Source organism: Carcharhinus amblyrhynchos, chromosome 12 (genome assembly GCF_965287045.1).
Source record: "Carcharhinus amblyrhynchos chromosome 12, sCarAmb.v2.hapA, whole genome shotgun sequence".
Classification (NCBI taxonomy): Eukaryota; Metazoa; Chordata; class Chondrichthyes; order Carcharhiniformes; family Carcharhinidae; genus Carcharhinus; species Carcharhinus amblyrhynchos.
The window spans coordinates 49,150,252-49,167,795 of NC_137335.1; the positions used below are offsets into that span (position 1 = coordinate 49,150,252).

Consider the following 17,544-nt stretch of genomic DNA (forward strand, 5'->3'; position numbering starts at 1 on the left):
TGGATAGGGTAGAGGTAGAGAGATTCTTCCCGCTCAGAAAGGACAGCAGGACTAGAGGACACAGCCTCAAGATGGGGGGGGGGGTGCAGTTTAGAACGGAGTTGAGGAGGAACTTCTTCACTCAAAGGGTGGTGAATCTCTGGAATTCTCTGCCCTTTGAAGTGGTGGAGGCTACCTTGCTAAATATATTTAAGTCACGGGTAGACAGGTTTTTGACAGACAAGGGAATTAAGGGTTATGGGGAGAAAGTGGGAAAGTGGAACTGATCCACTTCAGATCAGCCATGATCTTATTGAATGGCGGGGCAGGCTCGAAGGGCTAGATGGCCTACTCCTGCTCCTATTTCTTGTGTTCTTATGTTCTTTCTGGTTGTATCACAGTTTGGTATGGCTCCTGCTCTGCCCAAGACCACAAGAAACTACAAAATCCATCTCACAAACCAACCTCCCATTCATTGACTCAGTCTACACTTCCTGCTGCGTTGACAAAGCAGCCAGCATAATTAAGGATCCCATGCACCCTGCACATTGTCTCTTCCCTTTTTTCCGTTGGAAAAAAGATACAAAAGTCTAAGGTCATGTACCAACCGATTCAAGAACAGCTTCTTCCCTGCTGATGTCAGACTTTTGAATGGATCTACCTTGCATTAAGTTGATCTTTCTCTACACCCTAGCTATAACTGTAACACTACATTTTGCACTCTTGTTTCATTCTCTGAGTGGTATGCTTTGTCCCTATAGTATGCAGAAACCATACTTTTACTGTACACTAGTAAATGTGACAATCATAATCAAACTTGTCTTAAGAAGAGAGATTGGACAAACTGGATCTGCATTCTCCAGAGTTTCAAAGAATGAAAGATGATCTCATTGAAACCTACAAAATACTTAAAGGGATAGACAGCATAGATGCAGGTAAGATGTTTGCCTTGTTTGGGGAGTCTGGAACCAGGGGGCACAATTTCAATGCAAGGGTAAGCCTTAAGGCCAAGATAAAGAGAAATTTCTTTACACAGAGGATTGTGAATCTTTGGAATTCTCTACCTCAGTGGGCCTTGGAAGCTCAGCCATTGAGTATGAAATTGATGTATTTCTCATTAACAGTAATATAAAGGGTTATGGTGGTAGTGTGCATAAAAACTTTGAAAACTCCGAATTAGCCATACTTGTACTGAATGACCAAGTAGGCTTGGTAAGCTGAATGGCCTATTCCTGTTTCCAGATTCCTACAAATCTTCATTGATTTGCACATTAACAAAATCAGTCAGAAGATAGTCAAGCACATATTGGACCAAAGACCTTTTCTTCCTCTGGATGAGCAGGTATTAACATTGTAAGCTAAATTAGTTTCTATATTGGTTCATTATTCTGATAAATTTTATGTTAGATTTTTGGGACTGGGGATGACTTGATTTCACTCCGATTCGGTGTGTTCTGACATAGCTGGTAAGTGTAATGTGTGATCTGCAGTCTCTCGAACATCACGGCAGGTGCCGTTTGGAGGCACAGGTAGATATCGTTGGAAAGTTTGAGCTCCCTCAGGCACTCCAACTGTGTGATTAAGTGTTTGTGTGTTAGTTACCTTCCAGAATGAATCTTCTCTATTTTGCTCAGTTGCAAGGTAGGCATTCGCACAAGTCCATGGGAATGTTTGCCCTCACCTGGGGTACTTTGAGGACATCCCAAAGAGTTTCTACTGTTCTGGGAGTCTCCTGCCCTGACCGAGTTCCAAATAGTTGCTTTGGGAGTCTCATGCCAGGGACTGAATGAAATGTTGTGCCCAGTGGAATTGGCTTTGGGTGATTAGCATCTTGATGCTGGGTATATTGGCTTGGAGTGGACTCTGCTGTTGGACCACCTTTCTTGCCACTTGGTTTGGAAGATCTTGTGAACCACTAGTGGTACTCCTCCAGTGGGTTGAGATGCCTGCTGTATGTTGTCCAAGTCTCTGAAATATCGAGGAATGTGGAAATATGACTGCTGCTTAAAGTGTGACTTCAGCCTCACGAGAAACACTACTAGGATTTGACTGTATTGCTATGCTGCAGCTTTTATTCCTGTTCTAGAGGTTAAGGAAGACTAATGTGGCACCTGCGCTAGTTTTTATAGTTCAGTAGATGGTTTTCTGGTGACAAAACATTTGTAATTGCTTGTTACTACGGCATAATTATAGAATATTGGATAATGCTGTATTAGTAATGAATATAACTAGTGGCAGTTGTGAATATTTGTACACTAGCCTTTTTCGCCTTATCACCCTCTTTCTCCAACCTCCAAAAAAGACTTGTTGCCTCTTTCCTTTGCAAGGCTGCAGTACTATAAATCTCTTCATGAAACTTTTGTTCAGTCAGAAGAGTTTGGCAGCCAATTTGGTAGCGGTATGAAAAGTATCACAGCTTTCTTATGTTCTTATGTATCTCAACAATACACTGTACCTGTCTGGTCCTTGGTGAAATCTGAGTTTTTATTTTAGCCGTTGAAGTTGTCTCCAGATCCCACTTTCAAATAGTCCCACTCCGTTTCTTGTTTTGACTTTTTCATGAAACATAACTGAGACTTATTGGGTGAGTTCTCCCATCCCGCCTGCCACAGGAATCGTGGCGGGCCGGGTCGGTAACACAAAGTTCTGCTGACTTTGGGCAGGTTTCTCTGGTTTTGGGGTGAATGTGGTTGGAGAATCCCACCCATTATTCTCGACTTGCCTTCTCATAGTCAATTCAAACTTTTTTTGTCATTTTGATGCTTATTTAAATCTCTGTTTTAGTTGGATTCTTTTTTCTTAAAAAAAAACAAATTTGCAAATTAGCTAGTAGCTGCTTAAAATAGGCATATTGTACTTTTATACCGATTTATACCCATCAGATAAAGTGCTAAAACTTGGAGGTGGTATTATTCCTGTAACAGATTGTAAAGAAGTCAAAGGTAACATTGGCTTCTCTGCGAAGTGATGACAAAGTCCGCTGTAGGCTAGTTTTCAATGTACAGTGTCAACAAGAAATGTTCAGCAACTGTGTTTTATGCGTAGGAAAATTAAATTCACCAAGTGCTTACTTCTAATGAAGGAATTAATTTGGATCCAGTGGCATCCCAGTAGTATTAATTGAATTTTAAAAGTGTGTGAATTATTTCTCTGAAGTATAATATTGTTAGCTATAAATCAAAATTAATGGTACATTAGATAAATACACATTTTTGAGCAGCATTTAATTGGGTTTGTAGAAATAACTGGTAACAAAGCAATTATATGAAAGACTGGATAAATCTTGGGAACAAGTGCATTTTTAACAACTTTTAAGTGTTCTAGGAGTTTGTTCAGTGGCTCACAGAGCTCTGGAGGCTTGTATGGTTGACACTAAGTGTTTATTCCCCAGGGTACAGCCAGGGACTAGGTACTATCTTCATCTGGCATCTGCTAGTCGACTAAAGTACTCAGTCCACTGTCATGTAACTCATACTGTATGTAATACTGTTTTGCCATTAACCATTGCTAAGCCAAACACCCTTATACTACAAAAAGTACAATTTTCAACTTGTTGAAAGATCATGCATACACTACATAATGGATGCATGTATGTAAGTGTTTTTAAGAACTGAAATTTATTTGGGGATTAGTATTTTTTAACCTTTTCAGTTGGGTAATAATATGAAGATAACTTGGATTGTTCATCTGCATTTACACTGTCTCCTGCTAATGCATTCCATTTGGACCCGTTAGAAACTTTGTTTTAACAATTCATGCAAAAGACAATGACTTTATAGTGCAGCACTCCAGGGTTAGTGAAGTTAAGTCCCAGCAAGTATCATGTGCTCAAGTGAAATTGGATTTGGACCTACTAACTTCTGACGAAGACTGGAAACTACCACTGAGCCAAACTGACTCTTGTTAGATTTTGCATGAAAGCATAGCCCTTTTACTCATTTGGAAATGCTTTATGTCGACAAGTTTGCAAAGTTTTGGAGGAAAAGGAAAGAGATGAGCTAAGATATGCAGATTAGGTGGATTGGCTATGCTAAATTGCTCCTTAGTGTCCTACGATATGTATGTTAGGGGGATTAGCAGGGAAAATGCACTGGATTAAGGGAATAGGTCCCTGGAGTGGGCCTGGGTAAAATGCTCTGTCGGAGAGTCGGTGCAGGCTCGATAAGCCAAATGGTCTCCTTTTGCACGATAGGGATTCTGAGCATGGATTGCGTTGAGGTTTTGGTGGAGACCGAAGTGTGAATATTAAAAAAAGTTTTGCAAGCGCTTGTGTCTTGTCTGTGTAGGTTGCTGACTGACTTACATTAACTGGACAAATTGCACACAAGAAATTTTAGTTGCTAGATTCAGTTCAGATTCAATGATGTGCACTGCAGATTTCTACCACTGCTTTCTGTACAGGGTTGTTTGTGAAATGAATCTGGACGTTCTTAATGTAGTGGGTGTAGGTAGGTGCAGAACACAAAACTTGATGATTTGCCAAATGGGCAAAGAATAACTAGTTCGGTAAGCAGCAGAGAAATTGGTGCTTTTGCAGTACTTGACTGAGCACTTAGTGAAGACAATATCATACATGCCTAACAAAAACTATCCCATCAAAAAAGTGCTTTTTATACAACGTTATTTGGTTGTGGCATTGGGGAAATGATGCACGATTGTTCTAATCTCACTTTCCAACAAGTTTGTGAAAACAGTAGTATTTGCAGGGCATGTTACTGAGACAATTTACAACAAGTGTGCATCTTATATGCAATATTGCAGATCATTTCAAAGCTTTGGTATTCACTGAACACAGTAAAAGTTTAAAGGTTATTTATTAGAGTCAGAAGTAGGCTTGCATTAACATTGCAAAGAAGTTACAATGGAAATCCCCTAGTTGCCACAGTTCGGCACCTGTTCAGGTACACTGAGGGACAATTTATTTGTAAGTATCCTAATTTAAAATGTATTTAGTACACCATACTGTAATATCAGCAACTGCAATGCTAAAACCAATTTTGGCAGTTGTCAAACATCAGGATCCCATTACGTTGTCAGATCTTGTTTGCCTGTAATTCGGGCACTGGAATATCACGTGCATTCCATTTTCAATTGTCCCTAGGCTCTGGAACTCACCTCCCATTTAAAAGCTGAAATGGGCTGTCAGGAGGACCATTTGATAGCAGGTCACTGGACTCGTACATTTGCCTGTGAATCTAGTGACTTTGCATTCGTTTCAATATTAGAATCTGGAGTTGCATATGAACACAAATTGGGAGCAGAAAGGAGTAGGCCACTTGGCCCCTCAAGCCTCCTCTGCCATTTGATAAGGTTATTCCTGATCTGATTGTGGCCTTAATATTGCTATTCTGCCTACTCCCAATACCTTTTGATTGTCTTGTTAGTCAAGCATCTATCTAAATCTGCCTTAAAAGTATTCAATGGCCTACCTCTGCCACTCTTCCACAAACAACTGACCCTCTTGAGAGGAAAGAAAACCTTCCCCTCTCTCATTTTCCCATTGTGTCTCTGAGTTCTGATCTTTACCATAAGGGGAAGCATCCTATCAGTAGCCACTTTGTCAGGCCCCCTCAAGATCATAGATGTTTCAATGAGATTACTCCCCATTCTTGTGAAATACACTGGATCTCGACCCAACATATCCAATTTGTCCTCATAAGATAAACCCCTCATCCTTGGAATCAGTCAAGTGAACCTTCTTTGAACTGCAAAATCAATTATGTTCTTCCTTAAATAAGGAGACCAAAATTGTATGTAGATGCCTTACCAGTGTCTTGTGTAACTGTAGCAACACATCCCTACTATTATATTGCATTCCCATTGCAATAAACAACAATGTTCCTTTTGCCCTCAATCATTTGCTGTACCTGCGTTTTTACTTTGTGTAATTCATGTACCAGGACACCCAGATCCCTCTGTATCTCTGACTGCTGCAATCTCTCTCCATTTCGTAATACATTGCTTTACTATTCTTGCTGCCAAGTGGGCAAGTTTACATTTTCTCATGTTATACGCCATCTGCCAAAATCTGCCTGCTCACTTAACCCACCTATATCGCTTTGTGGACCCTTTAGGTACTCGACTATACATTTGGCCCCTTCATCTAAATCATTGTTTGGCTTGCATATCTTGTACTATTTTTCCTCTTGTAGAAGGATGTGAAGTGTTGTAAGGATTTGCAGGCAGAAGAACAAATGTGTTTAACTGCATCTTAAACACCCCTCCCAGGGTCACCATCCTTGGAGCCGGCCTTGAACTTGGGTTTTTAGCTGAGACAGGAGAGCTACCAACTGAGCCACTACATTCTCAAGCTGTCCCCCCCATTGTACAGTAAAAAGTCTGACAACACCAGGTTTTAGTCCAACCTATTTATTTGATAATATTCTCACAAGCTTTCGAGGGGTTACCCTCTTCGTCAGGTGAATGGAGAGTTCTGGCCTCAGACAGAGCATATAAAGCACAGACAGTTTAGAGATTACTGATTAAAATGTGAATCCTTACACCTAACCTGCTGTTCAAGACCTGAAGTGGCTGATAATGTGAGTGGTAGGAGCACTGATCACAGTTTAAAGAGATGTGTATTGTCTCCAGACAGTACAGTAAGTGAGGTTTTGCAAACCCAGGCAAGTCACGGGGGTTACAGATAGTGCGACATGAACCCAAGATCCCTGTTGAGACCGTCCTCATGTGTGCGGAACTTGGCTATCAGTCTCTGCTCAACGACTCTGCGCTGTCGTGTGTTGTGAAGGCCGCCTTGGAGAATGCTTACCCGAAGGTCAGAGGCTGAATGCCCGTGACCACTGAAGTGTTCGCCAACAGGAAGGGAACAGTCTTGCCTGGTGACTGTCGAGCGATGTTCATTCATCCGTTGTCGTAGCGTCTGCATGGTCTCCCCAATGTACCATGCTTCGGGACATCCTTTCTTGCAACGTATCTCTAAACTGTCTGTGCTTTATATGCTCTGTCTGAGGCCAGAACTCTCCATTCACCTGACGAAGAGGGTAACCCCTCGAAAGCTTGTGAGAATATTATCAAATAAATAGGTTGGACTAAAACCTGGTGTTGTCAGACTTTTTACTGTGTTTACGCCAGTCCAACGCCGGCATACCCACATCATGCCCCCCATTGTACTCCAGGAGTGTTGTGATTTGTGCCTAGTAGATATTATGCTGGGTGGAGATAAGTGGGCAGAAGGGCTTTTTTCATCTGAAACTAGATTGGCTTTTAATGTTTTCAAAGTCCAGCAATCCTCCTGGATGTTAACACTTCAATATGCTAAATGTTGCCTACAGTTTTCTGCATTTTGAAGGAACGTATAGTAAGCAAGGACATCAACTTGCAGTTCCCATGCAAAAATGGACCGAGTGACTACATTCAGCCTTCACAGTATCAGTTCTATTCCTCAAATTGCTCCTTGGGGGAAAAAATGGAGTTTGATTTATGTATTTAATGTAAATTGTGGTCCTGATGATCTTGATATATTGTGAATTACGTGAAGATTGTTATAGTATTGCTCACTCCATTCTCCACTCCACCAACCCCACCTCCCTCTTCAAGTCATCATATGCAATGTTTCCTGCTATGAGAGAACTTTTCCATAAGGAGATATTGGACTTGTGTTCTTTGGAATCTAGAAGAATGAGAGTTGATCTCATTGAAGCATTAAAATTCTTAAAAGAATTATAGGCTTGATGTGAGAGCCTGTTTCACCTGACTGGACAGTAGTTTTTAATTTGTGATCTACAGATCACCAGTGGCCTAAAGGTGGTGTGTGGGCTTGTTCAAAATCCAAGTCACTGACATGCAACATCATAATCAATGCCATACAAGTGATCAGACCAAAACCCTCATTCTCACCACTTGCATACTGTCTTGACAAATCAGATTGGCTTCCATGTGTGCAGCACAAGTTGTCATAAGTGCAAGCAACAGCAATGCAGTTCTAGAAGCAAAACTTATGTTACTGTTACAACATGCAACGGCAAAATCGGATTTTTAACACTTGGGATGAAAATGAGGAACTGTCAGAAATATTTTGGGAGCTTGGATGATGGGTGTTCATCAGCCTTGAACTATCTGAATATCTCATTTAAATGCCAAAGCAAGCTCAAAAGACTACTCCTGTTCTTGTTTGGCCTTATGGGTGAATACATTGTTTGGTGGATAGAGTGCCAATGAAGCAGGTTTGTTTGTCCTGGTTGATATCAAGCTTTGTTTCATTGAGACTATATTTATCCAGACAAGTGGAGAATATTCTTCACTTGTGTCTTATTTATAGATGGTGAAAGATTTTGGGAGTCAGAAGATCTGACCTGTTGATGTAGCCACAATATTTATGTAGCTGGTCCAATTAAGTTATTTGGTCAGTAGTGACGTCCAGGATGTTGATGGTGTTAATTCTACTTAAATGTCATGGGGAGGTGGTTAGACTCTTTGTTAGATTTGGTCATTATCTTGTGTGCAAATGTGGCAAATATACCACTCCACTTAGTGATAAAACAGTGAACTTTCCCTAGTTTGCATAACTTTTTCTCTCCATAAAATTTTAACATTAGAATGGAATAAAAATAAAATTATCTGCTGGATGTGAATGTTTGTCCCATTTTAGCCAATCCAATTGTTCAATGTAAGCCTTGGAAACTAAACTAACACTATATCCGAGGAAACTGTTGGAAAGGTCATTGTGAAACACCATTGTGTCTGAAAAGTTAGAGTTGTATGAGGGTAGAGAAAAACCAAATAAGAGCTTGGAATTGAAGGATTTATGGAAACACCAGAGGGAATACAAAGTTGAAGAGCTACTAATAAAATACCATGCTGACTTTAAACTTTGTGTACAATATTTCTATGTCTAACAGGCTCCATGGAGATATTCTAAACAAATTTGCACATTGAAATTAAAATTAATTTTGTTCTTCATCTGTGGAGGGTTCAAGTTAGGTTGACTTATTAGGAGTGGACCTGGGGTAACTTGAGAAATCTGTTCTGCATGGGATCTGTGGGAATGAAGACAAAAATATACTCTTTTGACTTCCATTTATCAGAATGGGGAGAAATGCCAAATTGATAGAATTTTATAGACCATGGACTTAATTGCAAACAATGTTACTTTCCTGCATTGTAACAGTGATTACCCTCAAAAATACTTAATTGGCTGTAAACAGTTTTGAGATATCCGTTGATTGTGGAAAGCAGTATATTAATGCAAGTTTTTCATATTGGAAATAAAGTGAGTTAGGAAACACTTTTCTTTCCCGTGTCCCATCCCTGAAAATTAGCAAATGAGAATAAATGGTTGTGTTGAATTCCAGCTCACAGGTGTAGCAATTTTGTACGACTATTTAAACAAAAACGAAGTTTCAGGAAGTGTATATTTTGTTGATGCTTTGTATGGTGTTTGCAGGTTTTTATATAATCAGCAGTACAGTAAAATAACTTAATGAAGTATGGAGGGTTGGTGAAAACCCACCTATTGAACTATGACAAAGGGAAGTAATCGTGGGAAGTATCTCTGCAAATGACTGGATAATGTTGATGTCCATATCATAGTGTATCCTTGGTTCACTTGAGATACAGTAAGAGGTCTCACAACACTAGATTAAAGTCCAACAGGTTTATTTGATAGTAAACGCCACAAGCTTTCGGAATGCTGTTCCTTCGTCAATTGAATGGAGAGTTCAGCTTATCGAAAGCTTGTGGCATTTACTATCAAATAAACCTGTTGGACTTTAACCTGGTGTTATGAGACTTCTTACTGTGTTTACCCCAGTCCAGCGCCGGCATCTCCACATCATCACTTGAGACACCCAGGGTTTTTAATCAATTTATAAATATTATGAATATTGAATTCATCTCTTCCACATTGATGCTAATGATTTTTCTTGCTGTGTTGCTCTGTGATCAAATGTATTTTACTCAATAGTTAGAGCCCTTTTTTTTGCTGTCCGTAACATAAGAATTGATCACTTTCAAGTATACAGCCGTGGATAACTTCAAGTAATATGGAAACATACTCTTATTATAAGATAGCAAGTTGATAAAGTCAAAGCATGTGGCCGAGTGGGGGTTGGAGTTGCTCTTTCTCGTTGGCCCAGCAGATATGGAATGTTTAATTCCTCAGATGATGGCCACTTTATTCACATTGTTCTGTTGACTTCCACCAATGCTACCATAATTTAGCAGCTGGGTAAATTCTGATATATTGGAGACTTACTTCCTGATTCAGGGGAATCACTTTTGTATGGGCATGTTTGTGGTGAAGCCATTCAAACCATTGACTCTTGTACAGTACAACTATAAGTGGGTTTTTGCTTATTTGGCTAAAGCAAAGATATTGTAAGATAACCATTTGCACTAAGCCTCATATCTTCAGTAAACATTGTTCAGAATTGTCTTCCAACATTAATATTGAACATACTATTTATTAAGCTCAAATCTTAAACTCATCCCATGTATGAAGAAGACAAATAATGTATTTTAGTATTGAAAATAAAAACTTCTGTTTATATAACACCTTCAACAGAAAAATGTCTTAAAGCACTTCATAGCAGCATAATCAAACAAATATGTGTAATTCAAAGTACATCAGTAAAAGCCTAGTCAAAGCAGTGCATTTTAAAAGTGTTTTGGGAGACTGAAATGGAGACTCAGAATGATGAGGGGTGGGGGTGCAGAGAGTGGAATGCTTAAGAAGCCATTCAGTTCACAGTAGAATTATAAATTGGAGACATTTACCAAAAAAAACTAGAATTCCTCCCTTTTGATATGGTCATGCTCAGTCTTTCAAAATTGCAATTCTCGTACTCAATTATTTTGCTTTCCAAAACTTGTTCTTTTTTCCTAAGCGTGAATTACCCTTTAGACACCTGTAGACCATGAATGTTTTAAGGAAACAGTCCAGTAGTTTTCATGAAGTAATTATAATTGTTCATTATAGGATATAATCTGTCTTTATTCACCTGCAAGTAAAAATAATGAGAACTTAGCTGTTCCCAACAATGCTATTGAGATTTGTGATCATTTGGAATATTAGTCTCTTTCCAGGTCATTAGGTAACAGAGTTGACCATATATTAGCTGCAAAGATTATTTAGGTTTGGAGGAATATGTTACTGAAAGGTTCTTCCAGCATTTTCAGTGTGAGGTGAGTGGGAATGATAGATGAATCTAATTTGAACCTTGTGAACATACAGTCTTACAAGTTATGTGATGCAAAGGAATGAAATGCTGATCTGATTCTTTATAGAAGTTGATCAGTTTACCTTTTCTGTCTTTCCTCCTTCCAGATACTGCTGTTATTGAAGTATTGTGTTGTAGCTGCATATCCTTATTTTGTTAATCTGCACTTGGAAAAAATTGGATTACCGAATGAAAGTCAGCACAAGTTTGTTAAAAGCATATCTTGTTTGACAAATTTGATTAAGCCCTTTGAAGTAATGGAGAAGGTTGATCTTGATGTTATGCGTACTGACATTCCAAAGGTACTTAATAAAGTAGTGCACGTAAGTTGTAAGTAAAATTGAAGCCCATAGCATTGAAGGGGCAGTGCAGCATGGATACAAAATTGGCTAAGGGGCAGAAAGCAGAGAGTGGTTGTGGACAGTTACTTGTGGACTGGGGGCATCATAAGATGGTTCTCAGGGACTGGTGTTGAGACCACTGCTCTTTTTAATTAAAAATTAACCTGGCCCTAGGTATGTGGGACATAATTTCAAAGTTTGCTGATGACTGAAAAATTGGAATTGTACCAAACAGCAAAGGGGTTTTGTCATAAACCAGGAAGATGTAGATAGACTGGTGAGACACAGTGATTGAATTTTAATGCGGTGTGAAGTGATGCACTTTGTAAAGAAGAATGAAAAGGGAGGCAATATAAACTAAATGTACAATTTTAAAGATGGTACAGAAACAGACATACCTAGTGACATATGTAGACATGTCCTTGAAGATAGCAGGACAAATTGAGAAGGCAGTTAAAGAATAAAGCATCCTTGGTATTACAAGTAGAGATATGGAGGACAAAAGTGAGAAAGTTGTACTAAATCTTTAAAAAATCACTTGGTTAGGCCTCAGCTGGAATATTGTCGATTTCTGTTACTATCACACTTTCAGAAAGATGGTGGGACCTTTAGAAAGAAATGAAAGACTTCAATTACATTGAAAATCCAGTGAAACAGTGAAAGCTAGGGGAAGATTTGATCAAAATTTTGATGGTGTAAGTAAGGAGAAATTCTTTCTATTGGCAAAAGAATCAGCCATGAGAAGGCACATAAGTTAATTGACAAAGGAACCAGAAGCAACGTAGCAATAATATCTCTGATGAAGTAAGTTGTTTTGATTTGAAATGAAAAGATGGCACAAACAGAATCTGAGAGAATTTGATAAATCAAAGAAAAAATAAATTGCAGAACTATGGGGGCAAAAAAAAGGGGAGTTAGATCCAACATAGGAACAGTGAGTCAAATGGCTTCCTATTACACTATATCATTCCATGAAGGCCAAAAGAAACTGTCAAAATATATAGAATTGGCATCGCAAATTGAGTGGCAGCAATGAACAATTGAGCAATGAAATTGGTTGAAATTCTTAATGGCTGTTGGAAAAAGAACAATGATTTATCTGCAGTGTAACTCCATACTACTTCAGATAATATCCAGTATATCCACAAGATGGAAATCAGAGCACAAACTAGTTCCACTGGATTGAATTCATATGTTCTGATTCACCAAATAAATTTGTCTTAAAACACGATCTGAGTAAATTTATTTAAATGGAAGATATATAGATTAGTATTGTTTATCATATTTTAAAATAAACTTCATCAATAATCATTAAAAGCAGTCAAATATTTAGCAGTTAATCTGATGTTGAATTCTTTTTGTTGAAGACATAAATTGCATGTTGGTTTACGTATTACATTTTCTTGTCATGCCATTTATAGGTGATTATATTGACGACTTATTTGAACAGCAATTTTGTGTACTCTAGGGTCAACATGGCCACAGAGATCCGTGAAATAGCCAGACCAGTGTGTAGAGTGTCATTGTAATGTTTCTTGGAATCACATTTTGAATCATTTCTCTTGGCTTTGCTGGAAACAGGTGTGCTGCCATTTTCCATCTTGCATCATCCTGCCTCTGTGTTCTGAACTTAATAAGGAGTGAGGAATTTTTCAGTCCCAATGTACGGGTGCACCAAGTAACCAGCTCCCCATTATGCAAATATTTAAAGGCATCAAAACTTCACAAAATATCCAAAGTCACAACTTAGAGATACTACCTGTGGCGAGTTGAATTAAATTCCTTGCAGATCAATTTTGTTCTGATGTTTGAGTCCTAGACTCTTGATCTTCTGCTTTTTCTACAGTGGTTTTTTTCCCCGAGACACTGCTGCCAGTGTCTCTTTGTCTCTTCTTATAGAGATACTGCTGGATCATGCGTTTGTCACATATTCCAAGGGCATGCACTAATCAATCAGTCTTTTTTGATTACAAATACTGAGAGTTGTGCCTCTGTCAGAAGGTTGTAATTCTCTCAGGAACACTTCACACTCGGATCTGTTCGAGGCAGAGCACAGTCACTGTCCAATCAATTCCTGTTTTTGGTCTGTAGTTGCACATCCTGTACTTCCCTGCTCCAATATCCTTCACCTGATAAAGTTAGCTCTTTTAGCCATTAGGCTTTGCTGGCATCTTTACTCTGCTGGTGTCTTTGAATACCCGTCAGGTTACAGGGGCATAAATTTGTGTAATGCTATTGGGTGTGTTAATGTCTTGGTAGTTAATTACTTTGCTTTAATGGCAGTGACAAAAGTCTGTGGGACTTTTTTTAATTGTAAGAACAGGTATGATTGTGAGGAATGCCTCAAGCAATGGTTTATATGTTTAAATTTATTCACTTGTATCTAAACAAAAATTAATGTGCTTAATTTGTACGTACTACTTAATTTGCAGTATGTAGTCCAGAAGGAAAACAGATATGAGCAGAGTTTAAGCTGCAGAGTTCATTTTCTTTTATGGAGTAATTTTTTTTGCTTTTGACATTAGGAGTTTCCACTGCTGATGTACTTCGGCAACTTAACTAAAACTGAGGCTTTCTACAATATTCACGTTCTTCTTGTCTTGATTTGATTTCCCAGGACAAACCTTTCTAATAATGGAGAGCTGATGCTTAGCGTGCAATTATGATTTCTGCCTATAGAGACTTTTCTTGATTTAGAAAGATTTTGGGATTCACTTATTTACATCTATGTTATTGATGCCATAGAGTTCTGTGAAGGTGGCCATTGTACACAAGAGTTCTTAAATTACTTGTGATTGCAAAGTGTGCATTATTGGCAGTAGAACTGTGAAAAGTGAATGAAGGACTGATATTAGACAATAGTTAGTTCCAAACTATGGTTATAGTGAAGTGTCATTAAAAATGAAACCATGGATATGGTAATGTTTTTATTGAAAATTCTAATCCAGTACTATTTTGTTGCAAATGAGTAGAGTGAAATTGACTTGGATTCTGTAAAAACAAGCTAAACTTATCAAATTTGGAGAGTGCCTTTCTAAATTTTGTGAAATCAAGTGCTGCATTTCAATAGTTGTTGTACTCGGTGACTTTGTGACATTCTGAAATTGTGAAATGTTGCCTCCAGCTTTGGCTATTCTGAAGCTTTCCTGGCCAATCTTCCATCCTTTGATTTTTTTTTTCCTCAAATGAATTTAATAAAAGGCCCCTATTTTCACATTGACATTAAAAGGTGATATAAGAGAGAGTGTGCTGTTGTCCACTGTTTGACAGTTCTTTTCCGAATTTTGGTGGAGTTATGCTTCTGGAATGGATAGTATGACTGACGTTATCTGAGCATCACGTAAAGTCATTGGCTCTGTGGTAGCATTCCAATTCAGATGTGCGTCCCCAATTCCAACCAAAAACACGAGTGGATAATCACGACTGACGCTCGTGTAAAGTTCTGAGTTTTGCTGCACTGTTGGAGATGCCAAATGTTTGTCCCCTCAGGTCAATGAAAAAGACCCCATGAAACTTATTAAAAAGAGATTCTCCCACTGCCCTGGCCAACACTTAGTCCTTAATCAGTGTCAGTATAGGAGATAATTTGGCCATTTACTACATTGCTGTCTGTGGAATATTTCTTGTGCAAATTGACAGTCGTATTTTCTGCCATTACAGTAAGGACTTCTTCATTGGATACAAATCACTTTGGGATGTCCTGAGGTTCTGAAAAGTATTTTTCAGGCTTGAGTATTTGGTCTTTCAGTTTTTATTCATTTGTTACTCCTTGCCATGTGATTTACATTGGCTCCCGGCTTCCCATAAATCACCAGTTTAAAATTTTCATCTTTATGTTTAAGGTTCTCAATACTTTGCCCCTCCAGAACCACCCACACCATCATAGTGTTCATTCTTTGCACCTCCATCCTTCATCTTTTTAAATTTTTCTGTCCTTTTTTAATGATGAAGTTAATTGCAAGGTCTGTCCCATATTGAACAAATGGTGTTGTTACTGAATATGAAAAGTGTTTTACAAAAGTGCATGAAATTGTCGTAGTTTGTGATACCATTTGAACTGAAATGCATGAGTATTATTGAGAAACTTAAACAAGTTGTTCTTCAGATTTATAAAAAGTGAAATGCCTAAATTCTGAACAAGTATATCTTTTCCTCTTTCTACAGATGCTCCAAATGCTGAACAGCATGATCTCTTCTGTCAGAAACTACAGCAGTGCTGTGTGATTTTTGATTTCCTGGACTCTGTTTCAGACTTAAAGAGCAAAGAGGTCAAAAGGGCAACCTTAAATGAATTGGTGGATTTCCTCACCTCAAACAGAGGTGTGCTTCTTGAACAAGCTTATCCTGAAATAGTGAAAATGGTACGTGACCGTGTGCCCATAAAGATATCGCCTGTTGTATTTTTTATCGTTCTGTTCTGGATATTACTTCACTGAAAAAAAAACTAGTATCATTTTTGTCTATTGTCAGAGTGTACAGGTCCTCATTGGATGGGACAGGAAATTAATAAAACACAAACCATTAAGAGCATTGAGACTACCTGTTTAACCCAGTGCTTCTTTATTCCTTTCCCAACCCATTGGGCCAAACCTCCCTGAAGGTTCCCTCTTGCGTAGTCTTATGCTTGCATCTTTCTATTGTGTCTCGTATCTCCCCATGCCCTCTGAGTTCATCTTGTCCATGAGGCCTATATTTTTTTCCTTTGATCTTTTTCCAATCAGATTGATGACTACATATTTCAATTTGACCCTCTGGTTGGTTAATATTGTTATTGATACAGTATTTGCCATACTCCTATTTCCTTAATTCTGATACCACTCTTCTTTCAAAAAAGTAATCTTCAACTCCTGTACTACCACCCCTTCTCCAAAGCCCGTGAACATGCTGTCACTTCCCAAATCCATGTTTGAATCTCTACAATCAAGTTTTCACTCTTGCCATAATATTGAAACAGCTCTCAAAGTCATAAAATGATTTCCTATGGGACCATGTTAGTGTTCCTCCTGTCATTATCAACCTCTCTGCAGTCTTTGCCGTGGGTCACCACATCATCCTCATCTCCCACCTCTGTTTTCCAGCTAGGTGGATTGCATTCGCTTGGTTCTGCTCAATTTAGTTGTATCCCAAGAGTTGCCTGCAATGGCTTAATGCACCATTATCTCTGGAGTCCAGCAAGGATTTTTCCTTGGCCTCTGCTATTTGTCATTTAATTACTGCCCCTTGGAGATATCACTAAAATCAGGTTAGCTTCTGTATGTATGCCAATGGCACCCAGCACCACCTCTCTCAATCCCTTTTACTTCATCAGAATTGTTAAACTGCCTGATAGACATCTAGTACGCAATGAGCAGAAATTTTCTCCAACTAAATATTGGGAAGACCAAAACCATTGTTCTGGTCTCTGCCACAAATTCCATTCCCTAGCCATTTTTCTCCCTGCCATCTGTTTTGAGGTGAGCTAGACTGTTCACAGCATTGGTATCATAATTTATCCAAGAAGTGACCAACTGCGTTGTTCATTTAGACCAAAAGGGCTGATGGTTTTGTTATTGTATGCAATGTACCATTATGATGGTATGTTTATCATACATTTGAGCTTTTATGTTTTGTATTAAAATGTATTTTTATTGTTCTTGAATGTTTCTGACTGGATCCTTGATTGAACTTCCATTCCCATATGGTTCATTTGTTTTCCCACCCCAGTAGATGATTTGAAATTCCCTTAAACTTCCCAGCCTTTCCATCACTTTTCTTCAAGAGCAAAAGAGCTTGGTGTAAGAGTAGGCAATTCAGCCAGTGAGGTCTACTCTGCCATGTAGTACGATCGTGGCTGACCTTGGCCTCGGCTGCACTTTCCTGCCTGTTCTCCATAACTCTTAAACCATTACTTAAAAATCTGTCTATCTCTTTCAATTTATTCAATGTCCTCACATTCACTGCACACTGGGGTAGTGAATTTCACAAATTCACAACCCTTTGCAAAAAAGCTGGGCTAGCACTTAATATAAAAAAGGATAGCAAGAGTTTTTATAAATACATAAAAAGGA

At 38.6% G+C, this 17,544-nt stretch overlaps 1 protein-coding gene across 1 annotated transcript in view; it reads left to right on the plus strand.

The window, feature by feature from the left end:
- ppp2r5a (protein phosphatase 2, regulatory subunit B', alpha isoform) overlaps nt 1-17,544 on the plus strand; it is a 151,505-nt gene that overhangs the window by 37,726 nt on the left and 96,235 nt on the right. Inside the window, exon 2 of the mRNA XM_080200492.1 lies at nt 15,662-15,858. Within this exon, the coding sequence (XP_080056618.1) occupies nt 15,662-15,858 (197 nt within the window). The remainder of the gene's footprint in view (nt 1-15,661; nt 15,859-17,544) is intronic.